The sequence below is a fragment of the Xyrauchen texanus genome, chromosome 10 (genome assembly GCF_025860055.1).
Source record: "Xyrauchen texanus isolate HMW12.3.18 chromosome 10, RBS_HiC_50CHRs, whole genome shotgun sequence".
NCBI classification, from domain to species: Eukaryota; Metazoa; Chordata; class Actinopteri; order Cypriniformes; family Catostomidae; genus Xyrauchen; species Xyrauchen texanus.
Window position 1 is genome coordinate 38675496 of NC_068285.1, and position 19615 is coordinate 38695110.

General features: G+C 38.3%; 2 protein-coding genes across 2 annotated transcripts in view; both read left to right on the plus strand.

Moving 5' to 3' along the window:
* LOC127650696 (partitioning defective 6 homolog gamma-like) overlaps positions 1–7274 on the plus strand; it is a 48655-nt gene extending 41381 nt beyond the window's left edge. Inside the window, exon 3 of the mRNA XM_052136291.1 lies at positions 4440–7274. Coding sequence (XP_051992251.1) covers positions 4440–5449 — 1010 coding nt within the window. The 3' untranslated portion in view covers positions 5450–7274. The remainder of the gene's footprint in view (positions 1–4439) is intronic.
* Positions 7275–12035: 4761 nt separating this feature from the next.
* On the plus strand, positions 12036–19135 carry LOC127650701 (biogenesis of lysosome-related organelles complex 1 subunit 4-like). Its single transcript, XM_052136295.1, has 5 exons — positions 12036–12390; positions 12607–12678; positions 17683–17784; positions 17867–18001; positions 18111–19135. Exons 1-5 carry the CDS (start codon positions 12085–12087, stop codon positions 18204–18206), a joined length of 711 nt encoding a protein of 236 aa, XP_051992255.1. The 5' UTR covers positions 12036–12084; the 3' UTR covers positions 18207–19135.
* The last annotated feature ends 480 nt before the right edge of the window (positions 19136–19615 follow it).

Genomic DNA, 19615 nt, shown 5'->3' on the forward strand with positions numbered 1-19615 from the left:
TTTTTTGTTAGCAAATATGTACTTTTCAGCCTTGGAGCTTATGTAATCGTATTTAATAGCTTTTGTTTACATATCAGTGGAACTTGCATAATGGCAAGCAAAGTGGTTATACCATGGAATGATTTGACGTGCTTGGTTATGTGATGGGTTTAAAGGACTGTTGGCAATCATGTCCTATACTTGGCCACACTTTCTGAACATATGGTGGGTGGAGAACAAGGTTAAACACTAAGCATATGTTTTCATGTAGAGATGGTTTATGTGTAAAGCTGCATTTAGAAAAAGTTCATTAGAATCAGAAGTCGAATGGTGCAGTGCACATACTTCACCTGTATGTTTGAGATGTGGGCTGTGCTTAATAGAAATTTCCATACATAAATGTTCTGGACCAGAGCAGACATGATGGTATGTCCTTTGTACTTTTGACAACTTTTGTAGTTTGCCAACCAGTGAAAAATGTTGAAAGCAGTCCTTATGGGACATTGAAGCAAAATACACAATATCAAATGAGAATATACACAAGAGACGGTAGGGGAACTGAACTTACCAACATAGTCTCCACCCTCAGACCTCTAATGTCTTCCAGATGTGTATGATGGCGCGGTGTGGGTAAAACCGTAGGAGTGTGTAGATGCCTGAATAGAGAGCTCTGCTGAGTGTGCACTAGTGAAGGGGGGCTTCTTTCTTAATCTCTACTACAAGCGAAGCCAAAAGCCATCTCTCCACACATCCATGGAAATCTGAGTGCAATAGCTTAAAGCAAAAACAGACGCCCTCTCTCTACGGATTCTCTTAGGAGGCTCAGTCTGAGAGGACATTAAGGCCAAAGTTTAATTGCCGCATCCACGTTGCTGATCGCTCTTGCGCATAGTATGTGTGATGTAAATTTTGTCATAAACCAATCTGCGTGGCCTGACTGCACGCCTTCCAGATTTTCAGATTTGCATGTGCTGGCCATTGACCCTAATGAAAGAGTATCACAAAGAATTTGTTGTGGGAATACTTTAAACACGTTCATATTTGCTTACGGTGAGGAGAGTATACTCACAAAGGAAATGCAGTCGACCAGGCAAAAGCCGATCAGGACCAAGCAAAAACAAAAACATTATGCCTGGGCCTTTACCCTGATCCTGCACTGTGGTGAACCCTCAAGTACCCAATATATGCAGTTCATCATAGAGTTCCCTTTCTTTCACCTGCTTCCCCAGATGTGTATTGGTGATGTCATGTAAATAAAATATTTTGTCAGGGTGCTATTTAGTCTTCCCATTACAGGACGAAAGGCATTTCAAGCGTCATGAAAAATTGTGTTAGCGCAATCTGTCTCACTGCAAGTACATCATTCATCATGTCTTACTGTTTATAGCATCAGTGGATGACTCCCACCAAGAACACCAATTTTTTAGAAGTACCAAGTGACAGAGCAGAAGAAAAAAAACCCAGACAGGAATTTTGGCAGGGTGACATGGAAATAGGAAAATCTACATCGAATTGACAGTTTTTCCAGAATACACAGGAGGAAGCGCAGGAGAATATGGGAAATTAAACTGTGTTGGGAGGCATAATGATTAGTCATAAAAGTCTTTTGACTTCCACATTTATGGGCTTTTGTAAAAAGCCAAGATAACTTGAAAAGGTACCATTCAATGTTGAATTTAATGAGAGGTGGGGCAAAATTAACAAAGGCCCAAGCCCTCGCTCATTGCTCTTTCCCACGCCCACCCTTGGGTGTCCAAGGGGGACCGCACTGCTATGGTCAACTGATGGATTACTCTTCAAACCTGTTAAGGGTCATCTTTGTTAAGATGCAAGGCAATTTCAGCATTCCTGCATGGAGGAATGTAGGGTCTACTCCTGCCAAGCTCCTATCTCCAGTAACCCCTGACTCAGAGTCCTGACCCCTCCTCAAGGGTCCGGTCAAGTGACTGTAGTACCAGACTGATGTTGCATCTATTCATTCAAGTTCATTATTCCTGATTGACAGTCCTTGAGCATTTCTTCCACTGCTTTCTGTTTGCAGAGTTAACTCTTTGCAGGCTTTGCTTAATTTGTTTCTGCCTTTGAGTTTTGTACTGTGGAGAATGTTACTCTGTTGATTACCGTGGGGGTATTGGTTAGTTTGTTTATTACTTTGTGTATTTTCACATACATTTTAGAGCAATTCATCAACTACATAATGTCATATACTTAAGGCTTTTTTTTTCTTGTACTCATGGTTTTATTTTGAAGATGTTATAGCTCTTGGGTAAGCTGCAGTATCTTTATAAAAACCTCAAGCAACTTGACTGCTTAAGCTATGAGGCCATCAGACATTTCCATCAAACTTTCTAGAATTCCGTGAGCTTAGCTGCTTTGGTCTCAAATGTTTGTTTTTTTTTTGCTTTGCAACCACAAGACAAGTTATGGTTTAAAACTCAGTGTTTCCCAGAAAAAAATTGACCAAGAGAAATCTGGTTTTGTCCACAAGTTACAATTGTGATGCTTCCGTGATGTTTTTTATTTCTTGTTGTACCTATCCACAATTCCCTTCTAGTAGAAAACTTTGCCCTTTAATGAAATTAATTGAGCAATATTGATACCTTTCTCCAACCTGGGGTCTTTGCTTTCTGGCTGGTAGGCACTGGCCCATTCACTTTCTTCTGGAAATGTCTGGAAACAGCCGGCTGCCCTTTTGATCAGTGAGCTGAATTTATTTCCCCATTATGCATCAGTGCAGTGTGGATTACTTTGTCAGGAATAGTTTGGGTTTGGAGACTGAGTAGCTTGCCTACTCTAACCTACAATGGGACTGTGCAGGGCTGCCGATAAAGGGGGACAACTGGGCCTTTTGTATCGGGCCAAAGAATTTTTAACTACAACTCTAGGACTGAGAATGAGGGCTCAAATAATCCACTAGAGCTGCAACAACTAATCAATAAAATAATCGGCAACAAATTGTATTGTCAATTAGTTGGATATTTGCGGTAAGCACGTAGAAGCCCCATCATTGAAATCCCATTACAGCCCAGTGAAAAATGTGTTGCATGATGAATCTCATTTGAAAGACAACAGAGACCGAGTTGAAGCGGAAAACACATGACCCAAGTAGTCCAGCGCAGGAAGAGCACTTTACAAACACTTCACTTCAAGATAAATAATAAGCATAAAGTTTTATGAGGACCGGTTGCTGCATCAGGTAGCCTACGTTGACAGAGGGCGTGTGCTCTGAGGGTTGTTTCTCTTCAGTGCTTCAGTTACATTTTACTGTATGTTGTGAATTCAAAATCAATCGCATATTTCAGCGTATTTTCCAAAACAGTTTGTTTTTACCCTAAGCGAGGATCCGTTAAACTTTGATGTGTGAATGAGCTCGCACATTTGCGTCAATCAAACCGATTGCAGTGGAGAAAGGGAGTGTGATCATTTGGATTAAACTAATTATTATTATATTTAATAGAATAAAGGAATATTTGTTTTTATCAAATTACTTAAAATAATTGTTAGTTGCAGCCCTAGAATTCACTTTGCAGACCTGTCTAGCTGTGCTGGGTCCATGCTTTTGAGAGAACCGTACCCTCCTAATCAAGGCCAGAAGTAGAAATACTTAAATGTTTTTTTTCTATCAAGAGACTTGTAGTTGTGGCTGAAATTCCAGGACATAATAAAATCCTGTCTGGACTCAATCAAAATAATCAGGCTGCCACAAACCCAACTTAAGAACAACAGCAGCAGGATGCTTTGATGACAATTCAGAAGCTTTGTAAAAGCATTTTTAAATAGATTTGAGAGTAATTGAACAGAAGGTTAGTATTTTCTTGCCTGTTTCTGTAAAGTTGTCGGACTGCTCAGAGAAGAGCCTTATTAACCCAACTTGTATTTTCTAAATTAAATCATTAGCAGACTTGCAAGGAACCTTGATAGGAGGCAAGCATAGTATATCATTGAGGCCTTTTCGGAGGTTATGACTGGCCCTCTTTTTTGAGAGAACTTGGAAATGAACTTATGGCTGTGCACTGCAAAGTCTTGTTTGCACTTTATATCCTAATCTACGGTCTTCCAGTATTGTGGAGGTTCTGCAGCACTTAGTAGTGTATCAGAACACGCAGCTACCCTAATCTTACCTAAATACCTCCAACAGAGACTTGTGCTGTGTCCCATCAGTAGTTAATTTGTTTTTAATTTTTTTTTTTATTTGCACTTGTCTTGTCAGAAACAATCATAATCTGTTAAACATCTGAGTTGTATAAAATGTCTTGTCTGATTAGGTTTGCGTGCATGTTCTTGTCCACAACTTTGTTAAGCATTACATTTTACAGTATTACAGCTAAAGTCTGTCCATATAAGTCATGCTATGTTATTAGATGATACAATTTCAGTTGTAATGAATCATAATTTCTGCCTTTAATCCACCCCATCTTAAAATGTACTAACAGTTATAATTGTTTTTATAACTCTTGCAGAAGAGGTGGACTACAGCAACTTTGGCACCAGCACACTGACCCGTAAAAAGAAGGCTGTTGTCACTCTCCGCAATGACCTGAACCGGAAGCAGCCACATGTCTGCATTGGCATGCCTCAGGACTTCCGTCCCGTCTCATCCATTATTGATGTGGACATCCTTCCTGAGTCCCACCGGAGGGTCCGGCTCTACCGGCATGGCTCGGACAAGCCTCTGGGCTTCTACATCCGTGATGGCACCAGTGTCCGTGTTACACCCCATGGTTTGGAAAAGGTCCCAGGTATCTTCATCTCCCGCATGGTCCCCGGAGGCCTGGCCGAAAGCACAGGTCTGCTTGCTGTCAATGATGAGGTGCTGGAGGTCAATGGCATCGAGGTGACTGGGAAGATGTTAGACCAAGTAACAGACATGATGATTGCAAACAGCCACAACCTTATTGTGACCGTGAAGCCAGCGAACCAACGCAACAACGTGATGCGCAGCAGTCGCACCTCCGGCAGCTCGGGTCAGTCATCTGACAGCAGCAGTTCTGTGGGCTACCCCGCCATCACTGCACCCACCGGTGCCACCGCCATCAGCCATGGTTATAGCCCAGAAGATCTGGAAAGTGATGAGGAGTCAGACATCGTAATTGAGAGCAACATCAAGCGGCCATCACGCCGCTCCAACACCTCAGTGGCTTCGACTGCATCCCGGTCCCAGATGCAAATGACTGCAACTGCCCCACCCAGCCCCCCTATACGACCCCAAACAAGACCCCCATCCACCGTATCGACGGCGTCTTTCCATTCTCAACCAAGCTTTAATGGCACAGTGCACAACAATTTGAGTTACAAGCTTCACAAGGACCTTACCCTCCAGCACCACCCCTACCACAGCAGCAACCCCAGCATGAGGGGAAGCAACAGCAGCCTACACAAAATCCTCAGCAGTCTGAGGACAGACCCCCGTCACAGCCTAGCTTTACCCAGAGGAGGGGTGGAGGAGGATGGTACAGTCATCACTTTATAATACACACATATGCATAGTTGCATGCCACAAAATTCAGCCCCCACCCTCTTCCCCATGAGACTTGGCCTTTAAGCCTGGGACATCAGACTTGACTTTGAAACTCACAGACTATAAGGGGTTTGTAAAACGAATAATTTAACAGAAACATTATCTGGAAATTTTACTCTTTTAAATGTCTGGTCTCAATGTGTTGTGATGTCTTCTTATCTGTCAAAAAATGCATCCGAATTAGTGGTATATATTTCTTTTCCCAAGCGGAGACACTGCTTTTATCACGTCTATCAACTTTTTGTTCTTGTTTAGAGGTAAATTTTTATCATGTTATGTAAATGTCTTCTGGGACCAGAAATTAGGTTTAGTCCTATGTGATGTCATTTTTATACTGTTTACAATTCATACCTGAAAGAATTTGCCCTGGCTGACAAAACAAACTTTTTGTTTGCCCAGACTGAGCTATTTTCCTTCAAGTAAAAAATAAAATAAAAAGGATTTAATATTTATTATTATGAATTTCCATAATTGGAAATTAGTGTTTAATGCCTTACCATAAATAACTGTTTTGCAAATACTTCAACAATTCTTCCTTGTAATAATTAACTACTTGTTTCAAAGTTTTAGAAAAATATTGTAATTCCACAAATGATGAAAAATTACTTAGAGATTCTATCATTTTAAAATGTCTTTAAACATTCCCATCTCTTGTTTTAAGTAATTTTCCAAAGATTTTAAAAGGTTTTGGTTTAATTTGACTGCATTGGAGTGCAATGCACTGTTACATTTAAGTATTTCACACATTGATGTCTTCAAAAAGACCTCTTGACTTAAGGAGCCCAGTGGAATGAGTAGTGGTCGGTTCTCTGTTTTAGTCGCACATATATTTTCTGTCACCTCACTGTTAATGAACCCTTACCTCTGACCTCCACTAAGAACACAAAAGCAGAACAGATTTCATAGTAGTCAGATCTTTAATGTTGGATTAGTAGTGTGGTTAGGCTAAAGTAGTATGCTCCTTCTTGGGGAGTTTCACTTTTTAACCTGTCTTTCAGAAATCTGTGGAATACTTTTCTGTGTAATTTACCACTGTGGATATACCTATATTCGTTTGCTTTGAGGTTGACTGCATTGTTTTTATCATGTTAAAACAAGGACTTGCTTTTATATTCAGCATTTTTGTGGATATGAGCATTTGTGAGTCCCTACAGGCACAATTTACCCAAACCATACATACTTAGTATTTGGATCTGACCACTGGAAATAAAATATTATGATGTTTAACTTTGAAAAAAGCATCGTGCGTGGATTAACACGTGCAACATTTAATCGAAAAAGACAGAATTGACATCTGCTGGTTGCTCTGGGAACTACCATTACATTACATGGATTGTCTCTCCTGCATTCTTTTGTTGTTTTCATTAAACCTTTATATTGATTTATTGGTAAATGTTTATATTCATCTGGTTTAACATTGAATAAATCTACTGTAAAATTCAGAACAAGACTAGATTAAAATAAGATTATAAAAGAAATGGGAACAACGGATTCTCCCTCAGTCATGATTTCAGTGTCGTATTTCTGTTTTATCCACCCATGTTATAAAACATAAGGTAGAATATTATTTGATGGTTTAACCTGATGAAGTAGGATAATGTTATGTGTCTTAAAATGCTCCTGAAGGTTTAGTTGTAGCAGTCAAGTGTAAACTACATGTACAATTTTTGTTTTCAAGCCCTTTCAATACAAAAATACATGGAACATGTGAATATTGTCTTTTAGTTTTTTACTGATGTCAAAAATGTTTTACGGATATAATAAATGCTGAGGTGAACAAATGCATTCTTATTATTTGTTTACATTCCTAGTAGTGCATTTTATTGTTTCCTTTTAATATTTATTTTATTCATTAATAAATGCAAGTTTATTAAATGTTCATTTCATACAATGATATTTATCCATTCATAATATATCAATTCAGTATTCTGAGCTTAATTTTGTATTAATAAATTTTATTAAATATGTGTGTAACAGGGTAGAGGGCGGGGCCGGGTTGTGATGCTGCACTCCTGGCCCTTAATCAGGCTAATCAAGCCTCCGAGAGGGATAAAGGCTGACCAAGGACGGCAGTGCGAGAGTGAGAGATTTACAGACAGCTTTCCGACACCTTTGTGTGTTTTTCTTTTTGGTTAAGTTTATAATTAAAATATTATTTATATTGCCGGTTTTCGCCGCCTCCTTCCCGGGTTTCGGCACCAGTGTAAAGGGGGTTAACGGTAAAGGAGGAGGTGAGAACCGGCTTGAGAATATAAATAATATTTTAATAAGAAACTTAAACAAAAAGACAAACACACAAAGGTGTCGGACAGCTCTCTCGTCCTCGGTCGGCCTTTATCCCTCTCGGAGTCTTGATTAGGAGCCGGGTTTGCAGCATCACGACCCGGCCCCTCCACCTTGCGTTTATAAAAATGTCTCTCTCTCTCTGTCTCTCTCTCTCTCTCTCTCTCTCTCTCTCTCTCTCTCTCTCTCTCTCTCTATATATATATATATACATATACATATACACACACTGGCGGCTAAAAGTTTGGAATAATTTGGCTTTTTCAGGAAATTCATACTTTAAATCACTAATGTGGCATTCAACTGATCACAAAGTATAGTCAGGACATTACTGATGTAAAAAACAGCACCATCACTATTTGGAAAAAGTCATTTTTGATCAAATCTAGACAGGGTGACACCTTATTCTTGAGTGATCATGCTAAATTGATCATTTGGTACTAGAAAATCACTTGCCATTATATCAAACACAGTTGAAAGCTATTTGGTTCATTAAATGAAGCTTAACGTTGTCTTTGTGTTTGTTTTTGAGTTGTCATAGTATGCAATAGACTGGCATGTCTTAAGGTCAATATTAGGTCAAAAATGGCAAAAGAGAAACTCATCAGTCAATCATTGTTTTGAGGAATGAAGATTATACAATGCTTTAAATTGACAAAAAAAACTGAAGATTTCATACAAAGGTGTACACTACAGTCTTCAAGGACAAAGAACAACTGGCTCTAACAAGGACAGAAAGAGATGTGGAAGGTGAGATGTACAACTAAACAAAAGGATAAGTACATCAGAGTCTCTAGTTTGAGAAATAGACGCCTCACATAAAAAGTGGCTTTTGAAACAGAAATAAACAAAAGTTTAGAGTGGGCAAAGAAACACAGACATTGGATGACAGATAACTGGAAAAGAGTGTTATGGATCTTAACCCCATTGAGCTTTTGTGTGATCAGCTATACTGTAAGGTGTGTGAGAAGTGCCCGACGAGACAGTCACATCTATGGCAAGTGCTACAGGAAGCATGGAGTGAATTATCACCTGAGTATATGGACAAACTGACAGCTAGAATGTCAAGGATCTGCAAAGCTGTCATTGATGCACGTGGAGGATTTTTTTGATGAGAACTCTTTGAAGTAATTTTTTTCAAATTGTAATAGTAGGCTAATTTTTCATGTTATTAATGTCCTGACTATACATTATTATCAGGTGAATGCCACTTTGGGGAATAAAAGGGAGGGTGGTGGGGTCCAGTCATTTCAACAGAACTGTCATTAAGTTTTTCAATTGTAGGGACCGTAACGTTTTACAAAACATTTTGGTTTTTTTAGAATCCTAGCCCACACTCCCTCCTCCAATACAAAGATTAAATCTTTCTCCCATAATCTCTTGAGAGAAGCAGAAGCTCCGTCCCCCACGCTCTGGTAAATGAGGCATACTGTATGATCCTGATCTGGCCCCTTAGAACCGCCTTAAGTGCCTCCCAAGCCACTCCCACAGAGGATACTGAGGACCAGTTGGTCTCCATATAAACATTGATTTCAGTCTTTAGCATTTGTTGGAATTCAGGATTTTACAAAAGGGATACATTAAAATGTCAACTATATTATTTTTTCTTTCTCCATATGTGGCAACCAGGGCGTGATCTGAGACTAAAATGTCTAAAATCAACCTTTGCCCCTGAATTTCAGCTAAAACAGTAATGACTCTTCCTAATTTATCTTTGCTCTGTTTGAGACATTTGAATTGTAGATGTTTACTTATCAGCGTAATGACTCCCCTGCTCTTACATGAGCCGGCACTATAACAAATTTGTCAGCTTCCTGATGAGAAAGAGGCATTTCCTGAAGAAACACTATATAATATTTCTTACGCTTAAGAAGAGAAATATCCTTCCTTCTTTTTATGGGGTGCCCCAACCCATTCACATTCCATGTGGAGAGAGACCATCCACTCATAATAACATTTAACATTTTGACATATTGGAAAAAATAGATTGTGTGTCAAAAACAAGATTATAAAAACCACATTCCAACATTGGTACGTACGTATTAACCCCGTGCACGACAGCGCCAAATGGTGTCCATCCCTCCAAACTCCAAACAGTCCATGTATGCCTATGAGGACCCATGCGACAGCTTTGCCGTCGGATTGCTTAAGTCTAGTGTTTATATACAAATTTTGTGAGACAAAATTACACAGCAAAAGATAATCTATAAAACAAACTGCAGACAATAAGTGCAACAATCTCAAAGAGCATGTAGATTCATTCACAAAGCTGTTCCGAAGGTGTGCCACTCTTCAAAATAAACTCCTGCCCCTAGGCGGAGCCAGCAAAAAAAAAAAAAACGCTCAGTTCCCTCAAACAGTCAAGTGAATGTTCAGCGAGCTGGTCTACTTGGCTGCAATGAGAGTAACACAAAATAACTTACTTCACTGACTCTAGGAAGGACACCGCTTGCTGTTGGCATATGAATGTTTTGAGCTTGAGCACGTAAATGTCTTTCAATGTCTCCAGAACCTGAGGATTTTGAATTCTTTGAAAAATTGTCCTCCTAGAACAGTTATGAAACAGAGTCTATCGAAAATCACCGGTTTATCTTTTTTAACACCGGTTAAATATTTTAATCATATTTAAGTCTCTAAAAAATGTAGGGTGACAAAATAATTTTAAAAAGTACAAGTGTTTAAAGTGTTCTTTAATGTTGAACTTGCATGTGTTATATAGAGCTTTCACTTTTTAACACAAATTATTAACAAGTTGAATCCTAAATATTAAGCAGAATTACTCATATAACAATGAAAAGCTTGTATTATGAGAAAGAGCAGTGTGTCATAATGGTCTGAATGTGATCTGCCAGGTCCAATTTACCACCTTGAGAAAATTAGCATGTACAGTGACAAAACAAAAACAAAAAATCAAACACCTCACTAGCATTTTCACACAGTAAAGGGGTGCTGTAGACACACACCAACAACTCTTGGTGAAAAATACTTTCTGTGCTCCCACATGTAATACATTTTGATCAACTCTTCTCAGTAGCTTTAATACAAACAGGAAGTTAAAATACAAAATTCGGAAGAGCGGAGTGTGGAAATGGGCAGGGCATAGTTAGTCTTGTAGGCATGAAAAGCCACCAAAGCAGTCTCGCTCTTCTAGTGCAAACAGGTCAAAATGTGTGACAGCCATGGTTACGCGGGCCAGTCAAAATGCGGGCGTAGTTTGGGGACCCCTGGTATAGACTATAAAATAAGATAACAGGAAATATATATATACACATATAATAACCCCCCCCCCTCCCCTCCCCCCAAAAAATAAATAAATATATATATATATACACATATAATAAACCCAAAATATATATAAAAGGGCAATTAAATGAATTTTAAATGTTTCAGGGTTCCATGTTTCATTATAAATCTTAAGATCAGTATTACAAAATATACAGTACAGAAAATTAATTCTTGCTCTGTGAATATAAAACTTCTCTGAAATCAGTTTTCTATTTGGATAGTTCATGTAAAAGCATCTACTCACCAACAAGCCATCCCAGATGTGTTTAAATATCTTTTATCTGCAGAACACAAATTCTGATTTTTAGAAGAATATTTCAGCTCTGTAGGTATGTAGGATTTGACGCTCCAAAAAATGCATAAAGGCATCATAAAAGTCATCCATAAGATTCCAGTGGTTTAATCCATGTCTTCAGAAGTGATTTGATCGGTGGGGGTGAGAAACAGATCAATATTTAAGTCATTTTTTGTTAGAAATTCTTTGCACTGTTCAGCAAGAGGCAATATGCAAGAAGAATGTGAAGCATCAAAAACACTTGAAGGACAAAGTGAAAGTTAAATTGGAGATTGACTGAGCATGGAGGAGAATTTATAGTAATTTATATTGATCTGTTTCTCTCACACACCTATTATATCACTTCTGAAGACACTGATTTCATCATTTATGTGATTTTTGGAGCCTCAAAATTTTGGCACCCATTCACTTGCATTGTATGGACCTACAGAGCTGAAATATGAAATATTCTTCTAAAAAATAATTTGAGTCCAGCAGATGAAAGAAAGTAATACACATCTGGGATGGCATCATTGTGAGTAATTAATTTGAGAATTTTTGAGTGAACTATCCTTTTAAGATCAGCTTGAGTTTGACCCAGTGGTTTGACCCTTAATGTCACATGATCAACATGTGTCTGTGTTCGAGCTCTTTTTTTTTAATCTGGTTTTAAACCCGCGCATGCGCACATGCCGCTCTGCGTGCACTTCCACATAAACGAGAGCTGTGCAGTGGAGGGTGGATCATGGAGCATCGCTTTGACAGGGTAGCGGCGGTGCTGTCACCACTGGAGGAGTCCAGCGCCGAGGTAAGCAGAGACAGCGGCATCGTGTCGCAGAGCGCCAGCAGTTTGTCTATGGTTAGCGAGGCCCTGAGTAGCGGGACCGTGTCTGAAAGCCCGAGCTTCGGCGCTGCAGTGGCCCAGGACCCGAGCTCTGCTGCGGGAGAAACACAGGAACAGAGCGAGCATGAGCAGACACAAGACGACGAGCTGCTGAGACACACTGGGATCGTTTACGCTTCTTATATCAGAGGCCATGCTGAAGAAGAGGTGAGGATTCATTCTTATATTCACGCATCTGTATGCACGTCCTGGAGTCAGTGTAATGTAGTAAATAAGCGTGACATGAGCTACATAAAGACTCGCGTGTTCTCTGCACTTCTGACTGAAATATGTTAAATTCCCAGAAAAAACCCATTTGATTTAAGAATGCTTTATGGCATATAACCTATCATACTCCGAACATGTCACATTTTTACATTACAGGTCCTGTGTTTGGAGAAAAGTCTGGAGGAAATGCTTACAAGAGTAGATGAGTTTGTGGGTATGCTTGATATGGTAAGATCAATAAAGTTTTATTAGCATGAACAGAAAAGTGTTTGTAAAACCGTTTTAAATGAATATTAAATTCAAGCTAAGCTCAATCGACAGCATTTGTGGCTTAATGTTGATTACTATAAAAATATATCGACACGTCCCTCTCACTTTCTTTAATAAAAGCAAAATCAACATTACAGTAAGGCACTTACAATAAAACTGAATTTTTATACAGCGGACTACTAAATTACCAGGATTTGTTTACAAGGTTTATGACGTCATGCCGTCATGGCAAGGAAGTTGTAAAAGTGCATACAACTTTACACACAAAAGATTAGTAAGCGATTTTATCACTCTAAAATCATGTTAAAGGGGTCATGACATGGTTTTTTTTATTGTATTATTATGTTCCCTTAGGTGCAATTATAGTATTAATATATTTTTTTTTAAGAAAAACTTTTAAAATCTAGTGATTTATGACCTTTTCCCACCCTGTTTCTCATCCTCTGATTCAAACAGTCTGTTTTGGGGGCGTTTTCCATTTAAGACTTCAGTGTTAACGCCCACTGTTATGATTGGCTAACGTCAGTGCCTATGTATCAATTATTGACGCCTCCAGCCAGAACAATATGCAAGTAAACTAAGTAAAAACACTGTGATTATTCATAATGAATGAAATTGTGCTTTAAAAAGTAGTTTAAAGTTTAAAATAGATTACTTACAGTTTGCGTCGTCGTTGTTCCTAGAATAGTCGGCACGGACTTATCTTTGAGCAACAGTTTTCTGGCAAAGCCAGCATCATATTGAGATTTGTTCTCAAAACAGTCATCCTTAAAATGTACAGAACAAACGCTTAAGTTAACACTGCCGTGACTGGGACGTCCGCAAAAAATAAACTGCATCCATTTTTCCCTGACGTCTGAATCTTTCGGCAGCTTATTCAGAGGTTTTGTTTGACCACAGCCAGGAACAACACATCTGTGTGGCATCGTAATTTTCCTGTGCACAAGTAGTCTCTGTCAGAGCTCGCTGTCCATCGACTGAACACTTGTGAGGCGCACGGCGATACTGAAATGAGCGTAGTTGTCTTGCGCTTAAAGCGTAGTTATCTTGTGCTGGAGGCGGTCATATGCAAACGCTGTTACGTCACTTCTAACCGACACGTCACTTCTAACCATGAATCCAGAACGAGCTGTATTTTGAGCTTGATTAAATAAATGATTCGTTTAGAATGGGGAGGACGTCTTAAAATATTAAACTTGCAGGACGTTTTAATGATACAAAGACCTCTTATATACCAAAAGATCAAGGCAAATTTGGTTTCTCATGTCATGACCCCTTTAAGGTTTTTTTTTTAATTTTTTTAACATATCTTGTGGTTGTAATATGAAACAGTGAGAATTTTAACGTTTATTGATTGGCCCCATTGACTTCCATTGTAAGTGCTAGAAGTTCGATTAATTTCCACAAAACCAGTTCTTTTGGACAGAGTGTTTCTATGAACCTGTTCAAAAAACAACTTTAGCAGTTTGTTTATGTCATCACGCAATGATGTCACTTGTACATGATTCTAACTTGCCGGTTTCATGGTTTTCATGCTCAAACATTTAAATAAAGCCATATGTTTTGCACTTAACGGACACAAACAAACAAATGCACAAACAAGGATGTTTTCTACCTGTCTAAAGCATGTAGAAAAAAATAAACTAGTCAATCAACTCACGAGAAACCATGATTCATCTTATAACAATTAAAAATATAATCTGCATGCACAATAAACAATAGTAAAATTAATGTACGTGTCGGATGAAATGTTTTATGTTTTAATAAAAATGTTATTTATTAAAATGAGTCATAAGCATATTTCCAGTATGTTTTGTTTGTCATTAAAGAAATGTACATTTTGCCCTCTGCTTGTTCAAGTCCTTGGATCAGACATGTATCATAGTATCATCAGACCAGGGCTGGACTGGTAATCTGGCATACCGGGCATTTTCCCGGTGGGCCGACGCACTTTGTGGCTGATCGGGGGCGGTCTGGCCATCGGAAGAACCGAAACGTGCGAGGAAACGAATGGGCCGCGACAAGCAAAAATGAGCCGTCACGTTAATGAGTCCAACTCATTCATTTTGAACTCTGTCTCAGGCTTCTAATCATCTGTATTATGTTTCTTTTTAGTATGTTGTTGCTGTACAAGTTGTACAAGTATAATTTAATGAAATTATAATTTTTTGAATATATCCATCACAGTTAGATACAAAATTCATTAAGTCTAATAAAAAAAACTACAAACACAACTAGAAAACTAATATGTTATCAATATAATCAAGTGAAAATTATCTTTATCTTCAAATATTTATTAAATAATTATTATATGAATATATCATAATTAAATAACACCAAACAAATCTGTTGGTTTATAAATATTTTATTTTGCTACTACCATTTTGTGAACCGGCTCAACCGGTTACTTGTTGAAAATTGGATATTACTACTAATGGCAACGTTAGGTCAGTTAGTACAGCGACTCGACTCTGCCTGCTTTACTTTTCTGAGCTTGCCTTTCCACTGCAGTTTTGTGCAGCCTCAACGTGGGTGGGATTATAGGCTGATCACCATAGTTACGTCATCCCATCCAGCTCTCGTTGGATCCGTTCCTCAGCAGTAATCGTCTCTCCCAAAGTATCTGCCACTTTAGGGGGGGGGGTGTGCTACTCCCAAAAACAGTTCAGAGCATGTGGCGCAGCTGTAAATACCTATAAAATTGAGTTCTGTGAATCCCAAAATGACCCAAATTCTCAAAAGATATCAACACTCCACTCTCATACAGGTCGCAGAGTGTAGTAAATCCCCTCTCAATCCACTCTGACTAACAGAAAGGGAACTTGTTGATACATCATTTGGGGTTCTGCCATATGTTTTAGGCAACATTTAAATAAATGTCCGAATTATATACTCTGGCCACTTGTCCAAATCACGTGCAAATGTGAAATAACTGGGTGTGATTTCTCCGGTTAGTTTGATAGAAAGTCTTTGTAGTGGCGAAATAGGGACAAGGACTTCCTGTTCAATAGAAAACCAGGGAGGGCCTCTTTCAGGTGGAAGCGACCAATGAGTCAAATGCCTGAGATGAACGCATAATAATAAAACCAAATCTTGGGTAGGCCTAGCCCACCTTTGTCAATTGGGATATGTAATTTGCTGAAATGTAGTCTGGGACGTTTGCCATTCCAAATGAAGGTCTTCGCTATCCTATCAAATTGCTTGAAATAAGAGAGGAGGACATCTATAGGGAGTGACTGTAGCAGGTAGTTGAATTTTGGAATACAGTTCATTTTAATAACATTAACCTTCCCAATCATCGATAAATGTAATGAAGCCCGTCTGTCTACATCGCTCAAACTTTTTATTAAAGGGTCAAAATGAACTATACCTAAATCAGGCAAATTTTCTGGGAATAAAATACCCAAATACTTATTTCCCTGTTTGGGCCACTGGAAGGCGCCTGGCTGGAAGGCTGTTACTGGACAGTACACTGTCAGAGCCAAAGCTTCAGATTTAGACCAACTGACTTTGTATCCTGAGAACATGGAAAGGAATTAATAATTCTGTGGAGGCAAGACAAAGAGCTAGTAGGGTCAGAGATGAATAATAAAATATAATCTGCATAAAGGAGAATCTTATGCGCCATACCTCCTTCCTTCACCCCTGGAAATTCATCCTCCTTTCTTATCATGGCTGCTAATGGTTTCAGGGGAAGACAGAACAATAATGGGGAAAGAGGGCAACCCTTCCTAGTGCACCTATTCAGAGTAAAATAATCAGAAATGTATCCATTTGTTTGTACTGCTGCTAAAGTGTGTCTATAAAGTAACTTAATCCAACCAATAAATGTACTCCCAAACCCATACATTTCGAAAATCTTAAAAAGATTATCCCATTCTACCATATCAAATGCCTTTTTGGCATCAAGTGAGATGTTAGTGACTGGAGACTGATCATTCGCTACTGACCACAAGATATGAATGAAACGCCTGATGTTATCAGAAGAGTTACAGCCCCGAATAAACCCCACCTGATCTATATGTACAAGAGGTGTCATAACTTTACTTAATCGGACTAATCAGAGCTTGCGTCATGGTTGGGGAAGATTTCCATTCTTTAATAATTCCGTTTAGACTTCTAACAAAAGTGGAGCCAATTCTGTAACATAAGATCTTTAAAAAATCAGCGACAAAACCATCTGACCTGTAGCCTTGCCTGTAGCCAGTTGCCCACTATAATGAGAGGAAATCACTTGCATTTGCGACTATAGTGAATATATTTGGCAACTGGCTGGTAAATGTTTACATTTCACTCACCAGTAATTGTGTAAAATAGTCGTGAAGTGTTCAGCAGCGAGATCCTTTCACAGCGTGTTGAGAGTTAAAGTTGTAATGCGTGTCCAAAGACGAGATCCACGCAACCCATTTGCCATTGAATACGGTCTCTTTTATTACCCTTTCTACAAAACAACTACAAAAAACATTTAATTCTAATCATGAATCGCACAGATGAGGTAAAACCATTAGAGTCCTCTCTAGTTAACATGCACTCATTTAAAGGCGCTGTTTACAGAAATGCCATTTTTTGTTAAAGTGACCATACCGGTTTTAGCATGTGTTCAACAAATCAATGTAAATACTTTTAAATAGTACAAATTATGGAATTTAACAATAAATATGTAATGAAAATAATATATGAAATATAACATCTTATTGATTGAATACATTTATTTGTTAATTTGATAAAAACAAAATAGTAAAATATAATGTACCTAGTTTAAAGATCCCCTGTATAATTAACAGCATTAGATGGGAGAGAATTTATTTTATATGTAAGCAAAAGGGACATTATAACAGAAATGAACCCTTATGAATTGATATTGAATCGAAATCAAATCGAGAGCTTGTGAATTGGAATTGAATTGAATCGTGAAATCTGTATCAATACACAGCCATATTGATAACTTTTCTTTCCACACAGATTAGAAATGACACCTCCCAGGTGGTCAATGAGAATTTACCACAGATACAAAGGAAATCTGAAGAGATGAGAGAGATCTACAGAAAAATTGACAAATTGGAGGTATTTACTAAACATTGGCCAATTTAGAGTTGATTGAATCTCTTTTCTTTTGTTCTTCTAAGTGTAAGGTCTTTTTTTCCAGGCTTTTGTTAAAATGGTTGGAGCCAGTGTTAGTGCCATGGAAGAACAAGTCACTCAAGTTGAAGGTGAAGTTGGAAGTCTACCAGGCGCCTTCAAAAAGATCTTGCGCACAATGAGCATGCCAGGATTTTTAAATGTGAGCACTTTTCATACTGTCATGTTATTTTGTTTCTTTTTTTAAATAATTTGAAAACGTCAATTGCAGAACTGGGAATACATTTTATTTGATTCTTCTTCTTTTTCAGAAACCTGCTAGCCCAAGAAGGCAAACACAACGACATCAAGAGCTTCCCAGTGTATTTAGAACAGAAGATTACTTTAAATCTCAGTCCGAGCAGTAGAAGAAAGACTCTTTTGTACCAAGGCTAGGGATCTTCAACATAAGCAATGCTGCCTGGACGATGATAACAAGATGCACATCTCCGATACACTTACCTGGGATCACAAAAACACCACTTTAGCTTCAAATTATTTGAACAAATTTTGACTAAAGCTAAATGTTAGTTTAGTAGGCCGTTTAATGGCAGCTAGTTTTATAACCAGATGCTTTGGTTTGAAATAGTTTGTTTTCGAAGTGCCTCACCAGGAAGTTTGACACTGTTTCTTATAAATGAGATGGCATGCTTGTATAATGTCAGAACATGGGATTATTTATAATAATACATTTGATTTTTACTCTTGTACATAATTTTACAGCTTTGTAATTTTTTGCCCTTGGTCATTTCTTCCAATGCTTGAGAACTTTGCACTACTTTCACTGTTGCTAAAACGAGCTATTTAACTTATTAAGGTTTAATATCAGTGTCTGACACATGTTGACAATATATATTCTTAATGCAACCAGTGTAAATTACTCTGGTTCATTATGTAGCATTTAGTGCCACTTTTCTCATCAGAACAATGTCACCACAAAAAACTTGTTTGTCATGGACCATTTCCTTTTATACTTAAATGTCCCTTGACAAATAATGTTATGCTAATCATGTTACATGATAATATTTGTAACTAATGATTGTCTGTTTGTAATACATTTCCAAATGTAGCCTTGAGCATAAAGTTACTAATTCTCACACTCAGTACTGGTCTATGGTCATTATTAGTCAATCGGACAGCATGGCAAGCAAAGTTTTTTTATTTGTTTTTTCCACTCCCTTCAATCTCTATTTAGTCCTGAACAGTGATTATATTTGAAGTGAAATGATATTAGTGAGGTTATGTCTATCACCTACTGTATATCCAGTATACTTGTAGAATGCTACAGTCTTGAATTGTATGATTTTTGTCTTGAGATTTAGCAAAATTGCTATAATTATTTCATTTTATTAATCTAAAAATGTATACTTTTAGTAAAAATGAAAATTCTCTCATCATTTACTCATCCTCATGTCATCCCAGATGTGTATGTGTTACTCTCTTCTGCTGAACACAAATTAAGGTTTTTAGAAGAATATCTCACCTCTGTAGGTCCATACAATGCAAGTGAACGGTGACCAAAACATTGAAGCTCCAAAAAGCACAAAGTAAAGCATAAAAGTAATACATACAACTCCAGTGATTTAATCAGCCGCCCCTCCAGCCTCTCCTTCACCAAGGAAAGCACTGACCTGACTGCGCATCTCTGGGGGTCTTCGTCTCGGGAAGAACCCCAATTCACGAACAAATGCCACTTCAAGGCATAAAGCTGCCTGGTAGAGGGAGCGCTGGCTTGAGTGACCGTGTTTACGACTGATGGTGGTAGGCCAATTAGATC

Excerpts from the sequence above, each read along its gene's own strand:
- LOC127650701 (XM_052136295.1), top strand. The coding sequence starts at position 12,085 with ATGGAGCATCGCTTTGACAGGGTAGCGGCGGTGCTGTCACCACTGGAG. Across the intron at positions 12,679-17,682 it reads TTGTGGGTATGCTTGATATG|ATTAGAAATGACACCTCCCA; the intron begins GTAAGATCAATA and ends CTTTCCACACAG. Across the intron at positions 18,002-18,110 it reads GCATGCCAGGATTTTTAAAT|AAACCTGCTAGCCCAAGAAG; the intron begins GTGAGCACTTTT and ends CTTCTTTTTCAG.